The 22,231-nt window shown below is 41.9% G+C and overlaps 1 protein-coding gene and 1 long non-coding RNA gene across 6 annotated transcripts in view; one reads left to right on the top strand and one right to left on the bottom strand.

Annotated features, from left to right (window-relative positions):
• Positions 1-22,231, bottom strand: part of CSRNP3 (cysteine and serine rich nuclear protein 3) — an 85,666-nt gene that overhangs the window by 16,988 nt on the left and 46,447 nt on the right. For all 5 annotated transcript variants that reach the window (XM_033166326.1, XM_033166308.1, XM_033166317.1 and 2 more), the window contains one exon: positions 8,222-8,392. In XM_033166326.1, the coding sequence (XP_033022217.1) occupies positions 8,222-8,392 (171 nt within the window). The remainder of the gene's footprint in view (positions 1-8,221; positions 8,393-22,231) is intronic.
• Positions 13,675-20,466, top strand: LOC117056172. The gene is made up of 3 exons (XR_004427701.1): positions 13,675-13,714; positions 14,763-14,836; positions 20,287-20,466. It is a non-coding gene; the product is annotated as an uncharacterized LOC117056172 (long non-coding RNA).

Genomic DNA, 22,231 nt, shown 5'->3' with positions numbered 1-22,231 from the left:
CGCGCCAGGGCGCAGGGCACCCCAGGGGCGCCCCCGCGAGCCCACCGGCATACCGGGCTCCCCCTCCCCAACCCGCCCCTGCCCCCACGGGCAGGCGGGCACTCGCGCGCCGGCCCTCGCCTCCAGGAGCCCCAGCTGGAGCGCTGAAGCAGCGCGGGGCTTTGCGCGACCTTCCAGCACTCCAGCTGGGGCTCTGGGAGGCGAGGGCGGCCGGCTTGCAGCCCGCCCGCCCTCCCGCCGGTGCGCGAGCGCCCGCCTGCCCGCCCCTCATCCTCCGCCCGCCGGAGCGCGGGCGCCCGCTCCAACACCACGCCTCTCATCCCCGCTCGCCCACCCCCCCCTCCCGAGGGGCGGCCAGCGCGGGAGGGAGGCGGGCGGAGAGGCGGCAGGCTGGGGGCGCCGAGGGATCACTGCGCCAGGGCGGCCGATCCCTCTAAGACGGGCCTGCCAGAACCAGAAGCTAGTCCCATTGACTTAAGTGAGACTTAGTCCAAATCAGGTTACAATACTATGCACACAGAACAGCCCCAAAGGGCTGTTTTTAATCCTACACTTCAACTAACATTTATTGTATCAAGAGCTTTCTAGTCTAAATCTCAGTCAACCTCACAGTCACAACAGTTCTGTCATAGCTTTAATTCCGTTTTATAAATAAGTTGGGAGGTTTTCTGAGTTGATTCTGCTGAATGCTGCTGTGAGCCCTGGGCAGAGCTCAAGCTGTAATGTGACTAAGCAGAATACACAAAGCATTATTGCCATTGCCACCACTGAACGCTGATGGTGGAGGAACAAGGTAGGCAGAAGTTTCTAGGCCTGCAACTTGTGGGGCTTTGTGAGGGTGGACCTCCTCCTCCTCCTTCAGGCCATATCCACTCTATCCTGTGGCCCCTGGTGTACCCTTCCAGGGACCACAGTATTTGATTTTATCGGCATTTTACTGATCTTCTCTGCTTAAGTTTTGATATATTTGAGGGATTGATTGTTCTTGCTGATGCTTGTTCTGCAGACTAGTTTTTACTGTTTGTAAGCTTCTGAATATTGTTCAATATAAAAGGGGTCTATAATCTATTTACATAAATAATTAGGCAGCCATCAATTTTATAAAAAAAAATTTTTTAAAAAGAATTTAAGCTGTAGTGCTATACCCATTTACTTCAAGGGGACTTCTGAGTCACAGTGCATAGGACTGGTCTAAGTAATTTGCTTTCTGTGTAACATTTTCCTTTTTTGTCCAGCTTTGTATGGGGAAGCCTGCAGATTTTCTTACCAGTGTCTCCAATCATTACCATAAAGAGATGCTGAATAAATAAACCTAGCAGTCCATTCAGTAAGATTTTCAAGTCGTACTTGGACTGTTTTCAAAGCTACTCTTAGTAGCTATTTAAATACAGTTGTGGCATAGCTCACCTTTGGCCTCAAACCCTGAATCCATTCTCCAAAGTAGTCAATTTTTTTATAGTGACTTATGTTTTACATTTTGTATTTAAGCCAACGGTATCTTCTTAGAGCACTCTGTGAGGAAACAACAGCTGATCAGCCTTCGCTCCCCAGTATCAACCCTTCAGGGTATCCTTCACTCGCACCTTTCCATTTTTCTCACTATCCTGTTTTATTTCCATTCCCTCCTTCATTTTCTTCAGTCTGTTCCACATTTTTTTTGTCTCCCCCTCCTAAATATGTGGTGGTTTCTGAGATGGTTTACATAGCACATCTAAATTTCCAAGCACCTTAGGCCCTCATGATGTCTGAAACCAAAAGACTCTCCCGCCAACTCTTTCTACAACTCTGAACAATATCCATAGTGACAGCTTCTTCAAACTAAAGGCAAGGGCAGCAGAACCAAATAGTGGGACTTGCAGGCAATGCATAAAAAAATATTTGTGCTCCGTCCACGAAGTAAAAGCCCAAGTGTGATGGGATGCTCAGCGTTCCACAGGTAGTCCTCCCCTTCCGGAGACTCTCCAGAGTGACACCCCATGAGCCAATGTGCACACGTGGAAGTATTTTGCATATGCACACAAGGTCCTGGGGTCCCAATCAATGTACTGAAAGCCCTAGACAGAGCATTCTGTTTCTAGTGTCAAGTCCTGGTTTGCTGTGGAACAGGTGTGAAGGGAACAAGACTGTAAACCTTCAAAAGTGTGACCAAACTTCTCGCAATATATGGACTAGTTCACACATAACGTGCCACATCGTTTGATTTTTCTGCAGTTGATGAGTATCTTTTTATTGACCAGCAGAGCTAAATGTGTCAACTGACTCCACTGAAAAGGACTGCATATGATCTGATTTAAGGGATATGACAATCCCATATCCATAGCCTAGGGATGCTTGGGAAAAGCAGTATTTGCACATTCTGACACAAACTGATCTGATCTACAACTCCCAGTCTAACATACAGCTCTCGGAATTTAGGCTGTAATCCTAACTCTACCTGCCTGACTTGACTAGGATTTACTTCTGAGTAGGTAAGATTAGGATTAGGCTGTTAGGCTACCCACCAGTTTTCACACTTCCCAAATATACTGATGCAGTTCTTGGCTCCAAAAAAGGTCACAAAATAGCTTTTTAAATCAATGGGCATAACTAACTTAAATGATTTGATTTCAATAAGCATACTCTGAGTTTGACTTTGTTGGATACAGAGCACATACTTTAATATGTATTTAAATGTGGATTTCCCACCCCCATCCCCAAAAGGACCGCATGATTAATGCAGAACAAAATGGAAATATGGGTGAATGCATGCAAAAATGACACGGGGCGGAAACAGACTGGTTCGCCTGTCCTTTCCAGTGTTGTCACAAGCCATCACTAGATACTATAGCCCCAGAACAATGAACACCTATGTGAGAATCAGGCTCTAGTCCCAACACCTGTTTCATCTGTTTCTTTCAATGGCCTATATTCCTTACCCCCATAAAGGATGGGCACCCATAATAATTTCCACTCTCACAAACCTAACTGAACCATTCCAGGTATGCCCCTAACCCCTTCACAAGATCTCAGAAAAACTGCCCTAGCCAACTTAAGTATGACAGACACCACAACTGGCTGACTGAAGTGTGATCAGGCAATTTTATTTTATTTCACCCCCCCTTCCCAAATGACAGAGACATTACACAGAGGCCCCAAGAGAATAGCCTATTATTCCATTAGGCAGATGGACGAGGTCAGAAGTCAAAAATACATTTCAGTGTGCCTTGTTATAGAAGGATTTACTTTGCTGTTTATATAGGCTATGGTTTGCTTTTGTTGGTAAGTCTACCATTCATTAATTTGAGGGCTTTGATGCCGCAGCTGTACTTGTTTTTTTTTTAATGGTTTTTTTTTTTTTAAAGAAGTCACTGGCATTGGTTGGAGTCGTGTTTAAAAAATAAGGGACTAGGTCAGGGAGTCCAAGCGTTCCTGTTCACTTATGCAAGCTGCATTTCACTCTCCCAAGTTCAGGGCGCAGGATGCTTTGAAATGCAATCGTCACATACACTCACATCGCTTCAGCGCCTGAGGTTTGTAACTGCTTCCCAGGAGGGAAAATATCTCTCCACTGTCTGGTTTAATAACCAGATGAGACTCCTATTCAAGGCTCTTTCTGAAGCAGCAACAGCTTTGCTTCAATGCTAGGCAGGCTGCTGGCTCTGCGCCAACTCCTTTTCTCAACCTCATCACCAAGGTTATTTCCTGACAGAGCCACAATCCATGGACCATATTTATTGTTTTCATTATTACTGTATTATCATTGCTTTTTTCCTGTACAGCAACTTTGAAATCTGGAACATGTTGTCTTATGCAAATCATATACTGTACCAGACTAAAGGACAGAACACCAAGCTGTGCACCCTTATAGCTTATTCAACAGAAAGAGACATGTGTAGTAATGAAAACTGGTGATTTCATTTCTTAATTTGTTTTGCCTATAGCTGATAAACAGTGTTCTTAGCTACTATTGCAGTGTTTTGTGAATTCTGGTGACAGTAGCCATTCAGAAACTGACCCAAACCAATTCGACTTAGCCTCTCCTTGTGTTTTTTAAGACACTCCACAATTCTGGAAGAGAGAGCCATAGGACAAAAGCATGTCCCTTTATTCCAAATGAGCAGTCTGAAATTTATACTGTTCTGTTCCATGTGGAATACTTGTATGTGTTTTTATAACTGTGATGGGCTTGCTACACACACACACACACACACACACACACACACACACACACACACACTTTATTGCCGGGACCTTATGGTGAAGGATAGGCAAAAGATTCTATAAATAAATAACCAAATAAATAGGCTATGGAGGAACTATGCTAGTTTATCTTTGCAAATGATACAAGTTGTTGAAGACAGGGTTGTCTTCTAGTTGAAAAATTATGATTTGTTGTTCTTCCTGGTTAATTTACACCAAAATTTGATTACATTTAGGAAAGCACTTTCTGGCTGTGCAGTAATTGTTTCCTAAGCAATGACATTTGCTCAGGAGGTATTGTGACTCAGCCTCTACCTTTTAGGCAGAATTTGACCCAGAGGTTCTAACTGGAGAAGGCCTTTTCTTTTCTATTTCCCCCTTCCCACCCCCCACGTGCCCCTCAAAGTATTTTTTACCCATGTCCTGTCATTTCTACCATTCTCCTTGCACACTCATCTTGTACCTTATCCCACCACCTCTCAAACTGCCCGTTTCTTTTATCCCTCCCTCCCCAACCGCACCTACCCCTGCACCCTGGTCCTTTTACATTAATTTCCTCTTCCTCTAACAGCTTACATCTCTTATCCCCTTCCTTTCTGTACCCAAGCCAGGGAAGAGGCACTGGGGGAGGCTGTTCCAATGAGGCCCACCTGAAAGTGGCCCAAGGCCCTACTCTTTGAGAAACACTACTCTAGATCAATGCTCTTCAACTTGGGTCCCCAAATGTTGTTAGCCTACAACCCCGATCAGCCCAAACCATTGACTAAACTGGTTGGGGATGATATGAACTGGCTCTAGATTATTTGCAACGAAACCTGTGCTTGACTGTGGGTCCCAAGCTTAAGAATATTCTTCCTCCCACCCCCTCAAATGTGTGTGCTATAAAACATCAATTTTACTCTCCAACCATCAAAACTAAGCACTTTAAAGTGAGCCTTTTCTTGCTACTCCCTGGCAAATCCTCATCTTTACAAAATATCAGCATAATCATAAGCAAACTCTTGCCTAGAGTAGGCATGCTGTTTCTGCACCCAGCAGCTGCCGATACCACAAACTAAACAGTTTGCAACATTTAGTTTCCATCTTCAGCTATAAGGAAAGAGTAATTTGTTTCACAGAGCACTCTAAAAATAAATAAATTAATATAGTACTTTGTTTCACAAAGCAACCTGAAAACACAGCTGCCATGAAGAGCGACGTTATTGAAGACATAGACCGCAATATAGCCTTCCACAGCATTGTTCTGAATTCTACTAGCATACACTGCAGTGCCAGAAATTGTCTAATGATTTGTTCATGTTATCTGCCACTGCACTAATAGTGCTTAGTATTTATAAAGAATCTAAGAATCTTCATGCTGACCTAGAATGTCCATACCACATACTTAAGCACTGCTGGATGCACATACAGTTGCCATGCACATTGCACTGTCATAATACAAATCTGATTAGCAGTATTTTATTTAGCAGTTTATATCCCACATTTCCAATAAAATGCAATACAAATCATACTTTAAAAACTCAGTAAAATCTCACATAAAAATCTACCAGGTTAAAAAAAAAAAGCCTTATCCAGATGCCCAGTCAAAGATGCTTCCACATCTCAATGTCTCTCTAAGGGAGTGTACACATTCCATAATAATGTGCAGTCAGCACTGGATGCAGGCACCTTTTGGATGTGCTACACACACACAGCATCATCCCCATGTAGTCCTTGTCCCACACTATTTTGTCAATCAAAAGCGCATTGTGCTATAACAGTTTTAACCCATTTTGTGTGGAGAATGTCCTTCTCAAGCACTTGCTGAATACATGTGTACACAGAGAATGCGTCCTCAGGTCACTTCATATTAGGACAGGCCTACTGACATTATAGGGCTGTGCCACTAATATCCGCCTCTATATACCAATATGTATCATTTGTATATCAGTATATCAGCACACCAGTTTACAGCCTCTCTCTTTTGAAAGTTTGTGAAAAATATATATTTTTAAAAAGTTTATGGAAACACCAGTTGAGGGGAGGGGGAAAGAGAACCCTGTTGCACATTAGTATGAAAATGTGCCCACCAGTGTGTATAGACAACACTGACAGCAGCTGCCACTTTAGATTATGCTACAATGTGAAGGTGTGTAAATGTAAAAGGTAAAGGACCCCTGGACGGTTAAGTCCAGTCAAAGGGGACTATGGGGTTGCAGTGCTCATCTCGCTTTCATGCCAAGGAAACTAGCGTTCATCCATAGACAGCTTTCTGGGTCATGTGGCCAGCATGACTAAACCACTTCTAGTGCAACGGGACACCGTGGCGGAAACCAGAGCGCACGGAAATGCTGTTCACCTTCCTGCTGCAGCAGTCCCTTTTTATCTACTTGCACTAGCATGCTCTCAAACTGCTAGGTTAGCAGGAGCTGGGACAGAGCAACAGGAGCTCATCCCATCGCGGGGATTCAAACTGCCGACCTTCTGATCGGCGAGCCCAAAAGGCTCAGTGGTTTAGACCACAGCGCCCTATGTACAAAACACACAGTGGAAAAACGACCCCTGTGCATTTCAGTGGCTATGTGTGTACACAGCCCTACTCACACCCTTACAGCTATAACAAGAAACCTCCTTTCCTTTCCTTAGGAGGCCCTTCATATTCCATAACCAAGCTAAACCCATGTGCTTTTTTGAACCTTTCCCCTTCTTTTCTCCCCCCAAATTCCCCCTTGTGGGTTCCCACTGCTCACCGGAGAACTCTGACCACAAACTCATGGACACACTCAATCTCTCTGGAACATGAGAATTTGCTTTATACTAAATCAGACCATTGGTTCATCTAGTACTACTGTCTTTATACCATCTGTCAGTGACTCCCTGGGATTTCAGACCAGCCTTTCCCAGCCCCACCTGGGATTAAATATTGGGGTTTAAACCTTGGACCAAATCATGTGCTCCATGTGTGAGCTATCCCCACCCCCTTTGTCAAACCCACTCAGAGATATTTCTTCCCTTTCTTCTGTCACCATTCGGGGAACCATTAGAATCAATGCTGAATCTTTTATAGCTTCACACTGAAATGTCTTTCTCTCTGCCCAATTATTCCTGCTGTTCAAGTGTTCTAATAAGCAGAGAAAAGGAGTCTATGATTTCAGAATAGGCAGCAGAAGAGTAGAATTATAATGATTGACCTACATTGGTATTCTTAGATTATTCAGGGCGAACTACATTAACACAACTGCTATCCTTACTATAATGGAGCAACAGCAGAAACTATATGATAAACCCAAAGCACACCCACCCTATTCTCTTATAAATGTGATGATTACTATCATGTGCAACAATGGGTTACACTATTTTATACATGTCCTGTTTGTTCTCTTATTTATATTTTGATACACCTGTAGTCTGCTTTTCTATACAGAATATTCAAAGCAGCCTATAGACTACAACAAGACAATATTAAACAAAAACAATGTAAATGACTGATCATTACATAAAGCATTAAAAATGACAAGCACTTCCAGATCAAGTTGTCTATAAAGCCACCAGTTGGGTGCTGTATTTCAGTTGGATGCCTTTTGAAATAAATAGGTTATTTGCCCTGAGAAAGTCAAGCAATGATGGAGTCAGGTGGATCTCTCCTGGAAGGGCATTCCATAAGCTAAGGCCCTGTTCCTCATTGTTGACTGCTATATATCTGAAGACAATTGGATACAGACCAAATCTTAATGCTCAGGCTGGTTCATATGACAGTTCTTCAAGTATCCTGTAAGCTTCTCGGGATCCTGGCCAATTTAGGTCTAGTTCAGCCACATGGTTCCACAGTAAAGTCATTCGCCTGATCAGGGCCAGTTTCAACACACCCAGCACCATGCAAATGACCTAAAATGTGTGGTGCTGCATAAGTGCATATTACCATGGGGCCAAACCAGTCTATTGCCCACTGAAGACTGAAGCCATTATTCAGTAAGTATAGTAAACAAAGGGGACGAAAGCATGGCACATCATTTGAATGTTTTTAACCATCTACAGAGCTTCACTCTCCAGGTTTATTACTTACGGGTGAAATGATTTGAAGTGGATGGGTTGACACTATCGCCACTGTCAGCACTTTCACTGCTAGAAACGTCGTCATCCGATTCCCGCACCGAAGAGCAGGGCGAAGAGCCATCCACTTCTTCAAACTTCCTCTTTAAAATTCCACTCATAGCTGCAGCACTGTCACATGTACCTGCAAGAGGAACAGGTGCAATGAAGCAAGGAAACATTTGACTGCAGACCAGGCAATCAAGGTCTTTAAAGTCATTCTGAGATGGGTTTTCTCATACTAGAGATGCTCAAGCTTCTCATGAATAAGTTGCAGTGAGAGAGGGGGCAGGGAGAAGAACGGATAGAAGTGTCAACATTTGGGGCAATAGAATTTCCTAGGTTCCCTCCTTTGTCTTATTAAGGAGTTTAAGGAAACCCTAACATCTAAATAATCACTGTAACAAGTAACACCCTGATGTTGGGAAAGATGGAGGGCACAAGGAGAAGGGGACGACAGAGGATGAGATGGTTGGACAGTGTTCTCGAAGCTACTAACATGAGTTTGGCCAAACTGCGAGAGGCAGTGAAGGATAGGCGTGCCTGGTGTGCTCTGGTCCATGGGGTCACGAAGAGTCGGACACGACTGAACGACTGAACAACAACAACAACAACAACAACAACAACAACAACAACAACAAGAAGTAACACCGCTTTTCATAGAAAAACTGAAAATTTAAATCCATGTATCCAACTATTTGGTAATACTAATAAAGTTGCAGCTGAATGTTCCAAAACTAGACCTCATACAAAACTGATCTGATGGGGGAAAGTCCTACAGTTTCCCTTTTTGTCTCACTTACATTTCAGGTTCCAATAAATCTTGTAAGAAAGGATGTAGAAGGCGGTGGTGCTGGTGGGGGAGAGACTCCTGTTCCTGGCTGGGTATGGCGACACCACAACAAGGTGTGCGGTGAAATTTTCCGTAGAGGAACAGTTAGGGGCAGAGGCACCTGCTTGCAAGGGTGATTGGGCGGGGGCCATGTCACAAATGTGAGCATCAAATCTCCCTCCCTAAGCTTGGCAGAAGCTTCCCAGGCTTTGGAAAGGAGGCACCAGGCTTTAATACTCTAATTTACCAGGAACATTTAGGGGACTAGCCTAGGCCCCTGGTCCACTGACCGCACACCACTGAACACAGGAAATGCTATTCCAAAAGGCAGGTATGTTTCTGGGGCAGTGTGTGGCATGCACTAAACTACACTTCTCCTGGTACATGCGTACTAATGGCATAGTGCTTCAAATATATATTCTGAAATGCAGTGCACATGACAGCCCTAGTGTTCCATGGCTATCTGGAGGAATTCATTACCTGGTCCCCTGTGTAGACAGGATGATGACACATGCAGTGGGTTAGTGAGAGAAGCAAGCTCCTCCCACAACCTAGCTCTCTGCCTGTTTCTCAAAACACTTTCTCCCAGGCAGCTCCATTAACAGAAGAGAACTGGCCCAGGGAGGAAACTGTTGCACGTTGTCGTTTTGCAGATGTCACTGCTCCCACTAGCAACACTTTGCTGAGAGAGCAAATCAGCAAGAACTAGGAGGCAACAGGTTCTTCAATGGGTGGCAGATTTTAGCCAGGGGTCCAAAACTTGGAACCACTTCCATTGACTCCATCCCTCAATTTTCCATCTCAGACAGAAGTCTCTCTACCTCCTCATAGGACCACTTTTGCAACTGACACCATCAAGTCCAGTGATGTGAGTTTTCTAGAATTTTTTTGAACCAGGAGAACTTCTGGGAAATTATCTGCTGCTGCATAAAAGATTGGGATCTGATTTAGTATGCTTGAATTTTACTTGGTAAACAAAACCATCCATGTTTATGTTTTACATTGTGTGTGTGTGTGTGTGTGTTGTATTTTACATTTTCCAGTGACAATAAGAAGTTGAAGTGAAAGTGTTGACTGGGGGGAGGGGGCATTCAAGAAATGTTACTTTCAAACAAATTCAAAGCTTTATTTCTGAATATTTTTATTTTTTAAATTCATTTTTATTGAAACTTTTCAGCATAAAATACAATGAAAACAGATAAATCTAAATAATAAAAAATAACACAAAAGGAAAAAAGAGAGAAAAAATGCGAAGCCCTCTATCACAGGTAGATCTTAACCCTTGTTTCACACAAAAGGGTGTGGATCATTCCAGCTCTCACCTGGGAGCTTTCCTTTCTTCTCCCAGCCTCCCACCCTGGGAGAACTTCCCTTCCCTGCCTCTGACCAAGGTTCTATCACCTTCCTGTGAATATCTTCCTTAACCCAGGATAGAGTATTTTTACTGGAGTACTTATAAATGCTTTTAAGATCTGATAACTCAATAGAATACACTTCTTTCACATTGTTAAAAATAATAACAATGAAGACCTTGAAAAATGTTTTTTTTTTTTTATAAGAATTTATTGACCTTTTTCTTATAACAGCATATACCCACACCCACACCTACAATTAAACAAATACAAAACAAATACACTGATAAAACAAATACAAACAGTGTCAAGTTTTCTTGTTGCATCTTTCCTTTAAAAAGAAAATTTCTATTTCCATATCTTGACCATTGACTTCCCCTGCCCTTTCTCCTTCGAGTTCATATCCTTAATCTATTTTATAACCATTTCTCCTGAAATTCAAATTCAATTATATAGTTACACACAATTATATATTCAACATTTAACTAACAATGCATCATCGTGGTAATATCTCATCATAATTCTTCTTCCATTAAAATCTTCACCAATCATTTATATCATATCTATCTCTTCTATCCTTTAAACTGCTGCTAATAACATAGTAACTCAAAATATCTCCTTTCATATTCAAACAAAAAATAAAACAGAAAGATTGTTGACAGTATTCACCCTCCGATTTCAAAATTCCATGACAGGCTACTTCAAATTTCACTTAGTGTTTCACCCCACACCCCCTCTGTCCATTATTCTTCTCCTGGTGGCATCAACACTGAATTTCCCTGTAGCTTCCCTCTCCAAGCGTCCACAGATCCAGGCACAGTCCAAAACTCTCCTTGCCACGAGCTCCAGGATGTCCATCTCGTCGTCTCTCAGCTTCTCCGGTTCTTTGTAGCATTCCTTTTCTTCTTGTAAAAACCATAATTCTCTGTCCCTGGCCCCCGAGCTCACACCTCGGGGACTGGATATAACAAATCTTACCGTCGCCTTGGGACTGCCACCCCCAAAAGGCGAGTTTCTTCTCCGAAGTAGCTCACTCATTTCTCTCCATCTTTCCAGACATCCTCTCAGCTCTTTGGCAAGACTTTCTTCCAAAGTGTTAAAAGTTTTAAAAGCCTCCTCTGTGGGCAATTGGTTCTCTTTCAGACCCCCACACAAGACTTTGACTTTCCTGTACAGCAGTTCCACCTTCAAAGCAGTGAGCCTCTGTTCGTCCGTTAGTCCAGAGTTCAGTACCAGTTCAAGGACGAAGCCCAGCATACTGGTAGAGGGGGAGGAAGTGGGTATCAGATTTCTACTCCTGCCTCTCTGTTCGTCGCCATTTTCCTAAACTGGAGCGCAGATACCGCAACTTTAAATGGAGATATTTTCCACTAATTTACTTCCCAAGAAAAAAGTTTGCCAGTCTCATGTATCAATTTTAAGTACATTGAAACAGTTCTGTAGCAGCAGTTACTCAAATTGGTTAGCTTCTTTAACTCGAAGGGAAGAAGGCAGGCTGCCTTTCTCCTTCCCCCCGGATCGTTCCAAAAGCTCAGTTTCTGGTCAAATTAATTACTCACGACCACCGGGTTCCTTTGGCTCCATTCTTCAAAGGTAGAACTAAGACGCTCACCGCGGGCTTTGTCGCCGCATTTGCATCCCGGTTGGGGCATATCCCCGTAAGCCCGGCTCCGTTGTCCCTTCACCCCCACTCCCCCTTTACAGGGGGGGCAAGGGAAGGGTTCGGAGCCTCCGTGGGCGCAGCCGGGGAGCCCAGGGTGCGGGACGCTCTTCCCGCACCCCAACCGGAGCCCCGCTTTGCGGTTGCGGGGCTCCTAACCCCCGGGATGGATCGGGCGCCTCGCAGCCGAAGCAGCCCCGACCACCCGCTATGGCGTCGCCAGCCGGAAGTCGACCTTGAAAAATGTTAAACCTGCAAAAATGGATAGAATAACAGATGTGACTCCAATAGGTGACATTCCAGTCACACAAAAGCCCGAGGTTTCAACCCATGTAGATGGTCCTCTAGCCATGCAAGCAAGAGGCACAATCACAATTCAGACACATTCCAGCCAGTAAAAGTGCTTGAAGGGGTGGAATGGGGCTGGTGGGGTGTGTACTCTGAGGGAGGGGTACCCCAAGGGCCAGACGGAGAGACATGGAGGTTCCAGGCCTAGGTTCCCACATCAATATCCCAAAGGTTGTCACCTAGAAAAAATATATTTGCAACTCTAGGCAATTGTGACTGATATTGTATCCATTCATTATGCACTTAAAACAATTTTACGAAACAATCAATTTTTAGAAATGGGGTGTGTGTGTCCCAAAAACGTTCTGGAAACATTTCTTTCCTGGAATGTTTTTCCACCCCCACAACACTGCCCACAACACTGCAGTCTGCTCAGTCTCTAACTGCCTTATGAGTTGTGGGCACTGATGAGAACCAACACAGGCCATGCTATCTATTCATGGGAATGTGTTCTCAGTGCTCATTTGTAAAGCACTTTGCAAATATCCATTAATTTGTCATATACAGTTCCGTGAGAAACAATGTGAGAATTCCAAAATCATTCTGCCAGGGCAAAGTTTTTGCCTTCCCTCCTCTTCCCACATTGTTCTGGGGGTTCTCCCAACTTCCCAGAGTCTAGAGCGCAGGGGAAGGGGAATTCTGTTGCACAAGTGAACGTCCTTGCTCAGAGCTTCTGCTGACAGGACTCATTACTTAAATCCCACCCAATGAAGTTCATCTTTCTATGTTGTGGGGGAATTTAAAATCTCACAGAGGTATTGCAACTACAAATCAAATCAATGACAGAACCAGAAGAATAATGCAGAAACGGATAAGAAATACAAATGGGTTGCAAAAACATTTCTCTACCCCTGGAAATGCAAATGCTCAAACAGTCTTTTGAAAAGGCTTTGGGTGATGAGTTTAAAGATACACTTAGAAATAAAAGAGAGAGCAAAATAGGGTTAAATTACTATCTTCAGTGAAAGGATGTGCTTAGTTCAACACTGGGCAATTCTGATACAATCCCATTCTATAAGTTGTTGTTACTATCATCACATAAACCAGTTGCTATGCAGCAGTACCATCTATTCCTCCCAGCAAATTGCCTGGGAATCTCTGACTTGATCCACTTACCTAACCAGTCAATGTGTAGCCCTGCCAATGTTGTTCTGTGTTCACAGTGCACCATATATGGACAAACCTTATGGTTGAAAATTCTAAGTGAAAAGTTAGCCCCGCCCACATTGGGCAACATTATGACCTCACAACATGGTGGGCACAAGCTATAACCAGGTAAACAATATGCATTCTCAAGTGGAACCTTTTACATCCTCAAACTGACCAATTCCCCACTATATTGCTTATAAATATGATGGTGCATTTTCAAAGGCTTCATTAGCTCTACCTAGCAAGAACTGAGCACCAGTCAAATGAATGTGAGGGAAGGGGAACCAAAAAGTCATATCATATTTCTTGAAGACAAAATACTATTCCTCGAAAACTTAAATCTGAGTTGTCTAGTCACTGGGGTAACACTAATTCAATTGTAGTTTGACTTTGTCTATGAATGGCTTCGGTCTCAACCTTGAATAAGCATGCAATGGTAAGTATACATGATCTGAATACATTTCCATACATAATACATTTTATTTTACAGCTCTCTGAACACCTTTGCCCGAAAAGAAACCTGCGTGGCTTGAATGATTGCTGCTTTGAACAAGTAGCTCTAGTTTTAAAAAAAATGAAGATACTTCCTTAATTTACTCAATACAGAATGTAATTCCCAAATCTTGCTGTCATTTTGGAAACTTGAAAATCGTTACTGAGGATCACAGAATTGGGAGTTCATGAAAATGAGGGATCATCAGGTCACTTCTGTACAAAGGCAGAAAACACTGCACAATGACTACCTGAAGATTAACCCTCATAATCCAGAGCCAATGAGGTGTGGGACACAGGTAAGCAAGACTCCGCAGGCAGCACACTGCCTAAAAGACAACTGGGGTGTTATTGCTTTATTCTGAAGATAGGACCGATTGAGACGTTTACGGTCATGGCCAGCACTTTGAATTGTACTCAGAAATGAACTGGCAATGAGTGCAGTGTGATAAAAATGTGAGTCACGTGTTCAAAGGGGGGGGGGCAGGGACTAGTTCTGGTCAAGAGTCTTGGCAACGCCTGATCAGCTTCCTCCAGAAACAATGTCATCAAAAGTGGGGAAACTTGTCTATCATTTGCTACAGAAGTAAGACAGCCAGGTGGGAGAGGTGGCAAGCCGAAACTGCAGAATAACCATAATGCCCCACCCCACCCCAGTTCACCTTTTCCTTGCCGTTTGCAGGTATAATAAACAATGGACGTGATCAGCTTATAAGTAGAGAACCCTGGACTCAGCTGACAAGAGTGTAAATGCAGGTACAAATCCTTTCAATGTTGGCACTTCTGATGTCATGAATATGCTCTCAAATGAACAAAAATTGTACCATCAAAACTCTATGAAATGCAGGGGATGGCATGACACTGATAAACTTGTCCTTCTGGAATCCCAGAAACTTGCTGTAAGCAAGCCAAAACAACACAACGAGGTGAGACCTGCCATTCATCTTAGCCTTAGCCTTAGTGCTTATTACCTTGTGCTTGAGGAAAATATGGCTACAGCATATGTAAGCTGTGTGGACTGATCAACACTGTGAACCTATAGTCTGGGCTGGTTCTTATGTCACCCTAAACCAAACAATGGCTTCATATGCATGAGCAAGTTATGGACACTCAGGTCCCACTATCCAAACGCATGCTATGTGAAAATTCACTTATCCATACACGAGGAATTAGTACCCAAATCTCGCTATACACATCACAAATTCAGATATGCAAGCAGCCAGAGTTTGTCCACTTCCTTACTTGTTTGTGCTTTGCTGGTTGGCAACAGTCATTTTCAGGCAGAAACCGGGGAGGGCGAGAGGGTGGGAGGGAGGGAGGGGTCAGACAAATCAGGGAGCAGGAGAAATCGGACAAGTCAGTTTTTCCTTTGTCTCTCCTTTTCTGGTTGGCTGCAGAAACCATGGAGGGAGAAGGGAAGGAAATGAGACAAATCATGGATTAGAAATGTTCCCATAAGAAAGAATGGAAATTATAGGCTCGTTATGCGAACCTTCGCCTAACGAATGATTTCCAGTGAGCGCATTGTGTTTGGAAAGCGGGAACTGCGTGTAGGCTCCCAGGGATGAGATCACGTCTGCTTTGCTCCTCCTGGCCACTTTGCTGCTACAACATGCTGAGCTAAACCATGGCTTGGCTAAGCATGTTGTCCAAATCTGGGCTCGTGGTTTAGCTCCCTCCAGATAAACCACAAGCTCTTTCTGTATTCTTATCATAAACTCACAACAGGCCTACAATAACAAAGCTAAATCCCTAGAGTAATGCATTTTGACCACAAGCAGTAATTTCTGTCCTTTACAATCATTTTTTGATAATTCAGGATACAGTGAGACTGGAATACATCTAATCTTTTAAACATCCAGCTAAGCAATGGCTATTTGGCTCCTGAAACACTATACAGCATATGGTAAATGATGAAAAGGGGAGAGGTGAGTCTTTTGTGACTGTATATCTTCATATTAGCTGTTTTATTTTGTTTGGATTTGAGATTACTGGTACTGTCAGTTTGGATTTCTTTATCGAAATTACCCTTTCTTTTATCATCAGATTTATAATTTATTTAATGAAGATAAAAGAAAGGGTAATTTCGATAGTAAAAAATCAAAATTCCAAATAGAAATTTTAGAAGGTAAAGAGAAATTGTTATCTAAAATGTACGATTATTTACTGGAGTGGCACACTAAAGACGAAGAAGTCAAAGAGGTAATGATAAAATGGGCAGTAGACGTCGGTCACAACATACAATTAGAAATGTGGGAAAACCTCTGGAGGAAACATATGAAATTCACAGCATGTATACTCCTAAAAGAAAACATCATGAAAATGATGTATCGATGGTACCTCACCCCAGTAAGATTGGCAAAAATGTATAGAAAATATGATAAGAAATGCTGGAAGTGTGAGAGAAAGGATGGTGAGTTTTACCATATGTGGTGGACATGTGAAAAAGTCAAACCTTTCTGGGAAGCAATTTATAATGAATTAAAGAAAATTTTCAGGTATACATTCCCAAAAAAACAGGAAGCGTTTTTGATTGGCTTGGTGGGGGAAGAGATTGAAAGGAAAGATCAAAACTTTTTCTTATATGCCACCACGGCAGCAAGAATATTATTGGCGCAAAAATGGAAAGTTAAAGAGGTACCAACAGTAAATGATTGGAGAAGAAAGGTATTGGAATTTTCAGAATTGGCAAAATTAACTGGGAAAATAAGAGAACAAAAGGATCGAAGGTTTCAAACGGAGTGGGGTAAATTTTTGGAATATATAAAAGATTATAAAGAGATGTAAGCACTTACAGGGTATAAAGAAATCTTGTAACAGGATAAAATTAGTAATGAAAGTATTGAGATAATAAAATATGCGAAAGAAGAAAAAGAATAGAAGAGAAAGCGTGGGAATGATGTAAAAATTAGAAAGCCAGAGACGAGAGGGAAGGAAGTCAAAAAAACTCGGCGGAGTTTGGTGATATTGTAAAACTTTATTTGATGTATACATTTGTGTTCTGTATGAAATTGGAAAATAAAAATACTTGATTGCAAAAAAAAAGGATTTCTTTATAGATTTATTATATTATTGTTCATTACTAGGCTGCTGCAATTTTGCAGGGGCAGAAGTGTAATGTCCCTTTGCTAAATGCTGCATCTTTTCCTTCCAATATTTTGCAGAACAATTATAGTACATTATAAGCTGATAATAATGTTCCATATAGAACATGCATACGAGCACTGACATTTTAAAAATCCATTCCACATTTTAAAAGATAATAGCCCAAACGCCTACTCATCCCTGTAATTGTCCCGACCATCTATGGAAGTCAAAACCCAATGGGTTTAAATATGTGAATCTGAAATATTAAGATTTGTATAAATTTATTAAGACTATATACTATAAAGAAAACCAAACATCTAAGAACTACTATTTCTCTTCTTCTGACATAAACAATGGACTTACTGTAATAGTATGTGAATGGGTGTCTATTTGTACCATCTATAACTAGATTTTAGTCTTTTTCATAGACGGGAATGGGTGTGGCTTAAGCACTTACATTTAACATAAAATCACTGCTGGATCATCACTTTAAGGGTCCAGCAATTCCAGAATCCTGTTGCCAACCAAATGTCTTCAGTAAGCCCCTACATGGCACACAAAGGCAGTGGCCAACATCCCTCTTCTGTTGTCTGTCCCCAGTATTCAGAAATGCTGTTATATGATTATTCTGTTTCTTAATTGCTTCCTACAAAAAATGTCTCAAAGCGGCTTACAATTAAAAAAAAAAAACCCAAAATGTTCACATACATGAATTTAAAACAAACATCAACAGAAATAAAATAGCATTAGGAAAAGTGCCTATCCTACCCCCCACCCAAAACCTACTAAAAGATGAACACCAAAACAGGCAGGGTCACACCATCATACCATATTATTCCAACTAAGAATCAAATGGCCAGGTAAAAAGGAATATGTATTGGCCTGGCACCAAAAAGCTGGTACCGGTGGCACAAGGCATTCTCCCCTGGGGAAAGCTTTCCACAGTGGGGAAGTACAATGCCTCTGCAAAGGCATAGTTCCCGGGGTTCCAGTTCGCGACCCATGCAGCCAACCTAGGGGGACTACAAGCAGGGCTAAAAAAAGAAGCTGATATCAAGTAAAATCTTTTAACAGCACAACAACGCTGATTGACAGAAGAGGTTCTACGAAACGAAGCCTAGTGATTCATACAATTTCAGAAATACTGATTGATAAATTACATTTATACCTTAACAAAAAAAATTGAGCTTTTATTACCTAACTTCACATACGTTCAATGTCTTTCAGCTTAATTCCCTAATATCGCCAAAGGGGGAGTAAAGACTTACAATTTAATATGTAATGTGTAAGCAACTTATTACCAAGCCCATAATTGGGGAAAAAATTAACTGCTATTTGACCAACCACGAAATTCAAATATAACCCAAGATTTTAAAAAATTTTTTTAAAAGAAGATGTAGTTCTGACAAATTAAGGCTGAACATTGCGAGCTAAAGGCCTAGAAAGTAGTGCAACCTTTTTACAAACTTGATTTAAATCACCTTTCAAAACTTGCTACTTCAAAGCTTGGAGCGGGGACAACATTGGTGGGAATGAGGGAGGAGGCCAAAGACAGGAGGGATTCAGAGGAAGGAAGACAAAAGAAGGCTAAAAGTCAAGCCAAGGGTAAAGGTATAAATTAGCGGTGCCTCTGGCAAGAATCAATTAGTGCTGGACAATTCGGCCTTTACAATATTCTTTCATTGTCTGCTTTCCTTCCTGGTTACAGATACATGATGTATCCCATTCAGCAAAAATCTCCTCTCTACATTTTTATGCCCAGCAGGGTTTTTAAGCAGTTATTGTAAGTGATGATCTCTGGTAAATATCACAGATAATACTTATATAGAGTAGGTATACAGAATTAGCTTTCTGGCCAATCACATTCTTTGTGTGAATGGTTTCAGAGGTCCAGCTCCTAAGAAGGAACCACTGCCTAAGTTTTTTACATCTGCAGCCACCTTGATTCAACAGGAAAAATCTGGAACACATGTGTCTCTGGGCACATCTTTTGTCCTTGGAAATGCTACAGCAAGCTCTACCACAACTGCGTAAACCCTGATATCTTAAGGCCCCACCAGGAGAAGCAGCAGAGGGTACCTGCAATGGCCCCAAAACAGTCATTTCATATGATGCAAAGAGCCTAGAATACTACTATCCTGTCTGGCTACTAAATATGTGTGTGCCATTCATCTCATTCATTGACAATTGGTGTTCATTTTGTTTCAGCAGGTAAAAGGGAAAGTTCCGCCCCCTCTCAAATGTCAGAAGCACAGGTTGACAACTCAGCCCATAAATCATTAGAGTGAGGCACCTACATATAAGCTGAATTAGGACCTCTTCAAAAACCATTTCACCCCTCGCTTCTAGACATGATGAAATCAGAAATGGGCCATGGGTTCCTCACTTCTTTCCTACTCCCCTCGAGAATGAGCAGAAGGGATTGTCTGAATTAGTGGATCCTAGGCTAGATCCAGACAAGTTAGCCACACTAAAGTCCCACTGGAATCAATAGGACAAGTGAGTTATTACTAGGGAATCTTGTGAATTCCAACAGGAAGTGGCCTGATTTCTAACTCTTGTGCTAATGCGCACATGCTATTCACTGGTTTTGAAACTTCCCAAATACTCCAATACAGTCTCTAATAATAAACAAGTATCAAAGCGCATTAAAATACGTATTTTGAGACAAAATGCATCTAAAATGCACATTTATATTTAAATCTGATTTTTGTGATTTCTTCTTTTTAATGTAGAATAATGCAGAAATAGAACAGACTACATTTATTTGGGAACCCATGAAGAAGTGGCATGGACTAGAAAATGGATTGATTTGCCCATGCCTAGTCACACATAGCTTTTAGATTACTTGCAAAGGGATCAAAGTACAGTTAACCTGGTCTGAATCCAAACCACCACCATGACTATTTGAACATGTGATCTCTCTCGATCCTGGATATTAAACCAGTTTATCCAGGGTCAAGAACTTGTTTAAAAAACAAAAAACAAAAAAAAAACCCAGACATTTGATACTTCTGCAAACCTTGGAAGTTTCTTTGGGTAAAGGTGAAAGAGAAAGGAAATTTGCCCGTTTAATATTCTGTACGCTCCTCTTTTTCAAAATCTCTCTCTATGTGCAGGGAATCAAAGAGACAACAACAGAAGAAAGCTTGCTTGAGGAAGAGGAAGAGACACGGGATAGGATGGCTCTGAAAATCTCTAAGGAGAAATTCATGGTTTTAAAGGATTTTTAAAAGAAACCAAGGTCAGATTATTAAAATGGCCATTATTATGCTGCAACCATTTTAAAGGTGGGTCAGCAAAAAAACAAGTGCCTCTTTATTTCTACTAGATTAAATTTAATCTAGCAAATTATATGAGCTGCATATGTATGATTACTACCAGAACATCATTATTTTGTGTTCTGCTTAGATTCACTCACATTTCAGAGCCAAGAACTGCTGCGTGAATCCCCCCCCCCATCTACTGAAATTGTAGGCATTTATACATACACAAACACACAAGTATTGCCTTACCAGTTTCTAGCAGGATCCTTATGATTCCATGTCTCAACTCTATAATTTGTTCAGAGCAAAGACAAAGATGGACAGCTGACAAACAGCAAACCAATTCATCTTTCAGAAAAGCTTTCTTGATCTCACAACAGATTACACCTGTCCCATTCAGTACAATCAGCCATCTGGCCCTTCCTTGGGATGTGTGCTTAAACTTCAAGGTCTGCTTATTATAAGTACCTTTTGAGAGGAGGGGCATTGTTATCAACAGCAAATGCATTTATCCCTATCCTCAGGATGAAATCATCTTCCTGTTCAGATGATGTGCTTTTGGGCGGGTAGCAACCTTAAAGGGAAGTATTGATTTTTAAATCAAGCGTACATTAAAAGGGAGGGGAAAGTAGTATTACCACACTTTTAACGCTCCTACGTATTCTGCGCCCTGTCCATTTTGTTTGTTCATAGCCAAACCCTTTTGTTTTAGTCTCGCAACCTTAAAGAGGAGAACTGTTAGTTTTGTGATAACATTAGGGATGCTGTTAAATTGTAATGCTCCCCTTGTTATAGAAAAAGAGCCATTACATTTAAGTATGTGTTTACTGTAAGCATTTAACAAGCTCATATATATTTCATACTGAAATCTATAATGCTTGCTTTACACAAATATGTTAGTGGCCACACTGAGGCTCCTCCCCCCCCCCATTATTTCAGCTTTGTGAAACAGATTCTCTGAATGTTGTGCAATTAACTTTAATGGTGAAATAAATAGTGATATGTGTGTTTCAATAGTCCCTTGGCTGAATGTTCTTGGGAGAGTCAAAATTCATCAAACCCACACACCCATATCCTTCCATGGGTGAAATTAAACTGGTGCCCCTGCAGATCCAGTGGACATCTCCACTAATAACGGATGAAGGGAGGGGGTTTCCCCCTCCACTGTCCATCCCAACTGGGTCAAGCAAGTTGAGGGACCCTTCAAAATAGGGTGTAGGGTGACATGGGAGCTGCAAAGAGGAGGCAGAATTAGCACAAAACAAAACACTCAACGACCCATTTTCTCCCAACTAAATCCTGTTCACAGAAGCATCTGCTGGGTCAAAAGCCCTCTGTGGACACAAGGGCACCACTTGGCTACCAAGCCTGTTTGATGAAAATGTCTCGTTCACACAGTCTTGCATAGGCACCAGTAGTACAGTAGTATAGCTATTTTCAGATTCTGAAGTTCTTCCTGCCAAATTGCTTTGTTTGATATAAGTTGCTTGTTTTAAAGTTATTGTGACTTTTAATATTGGATTAGGCTGTTACTGTTAATGCTTATGTTTTTATATGTGTTGGAAGCAGCCCAGAGTGGCTGGGGCAACCTAGCCAGGTGGGTGGGGTGTAAATAAGTTGTTGTTGTTGTTGTTGTTGTTGTTGTTGTTGTTGTTGTCGTCGTCGTCATCATCATCATCATAATCATCATAGGAGGGTTCCTGGACTGCTAGCTGCAGTGGCCATGGGAGGGTTTCAACTCAAGGGACAGAGGTGACAGGAGTCCCATGATCAATAACAAATAACAACAGTAACAAAA

This window comes from Lacerta agilis, chromosome 1 (genome assembly GCF_009819535.1).
Source record: "Lacerta agilis isolate rLacAgi1 chromosome 1, rLacAgi1.pri, whole genome shotgun sequence".
In the NCBI taxonomy this organism is placed as follows: domain Eukaryota; kingdom Metazoa; phylum Chordata; class Lepidosauria; order Squamata; family Lacertidae; genus Lacerta; species Lacerta agilis.
The sequence above is the reverse complement of the archived record's forward strand: the minus strand, read 5'-3'. Positions and strand labels throughout refer to the sequence as shown.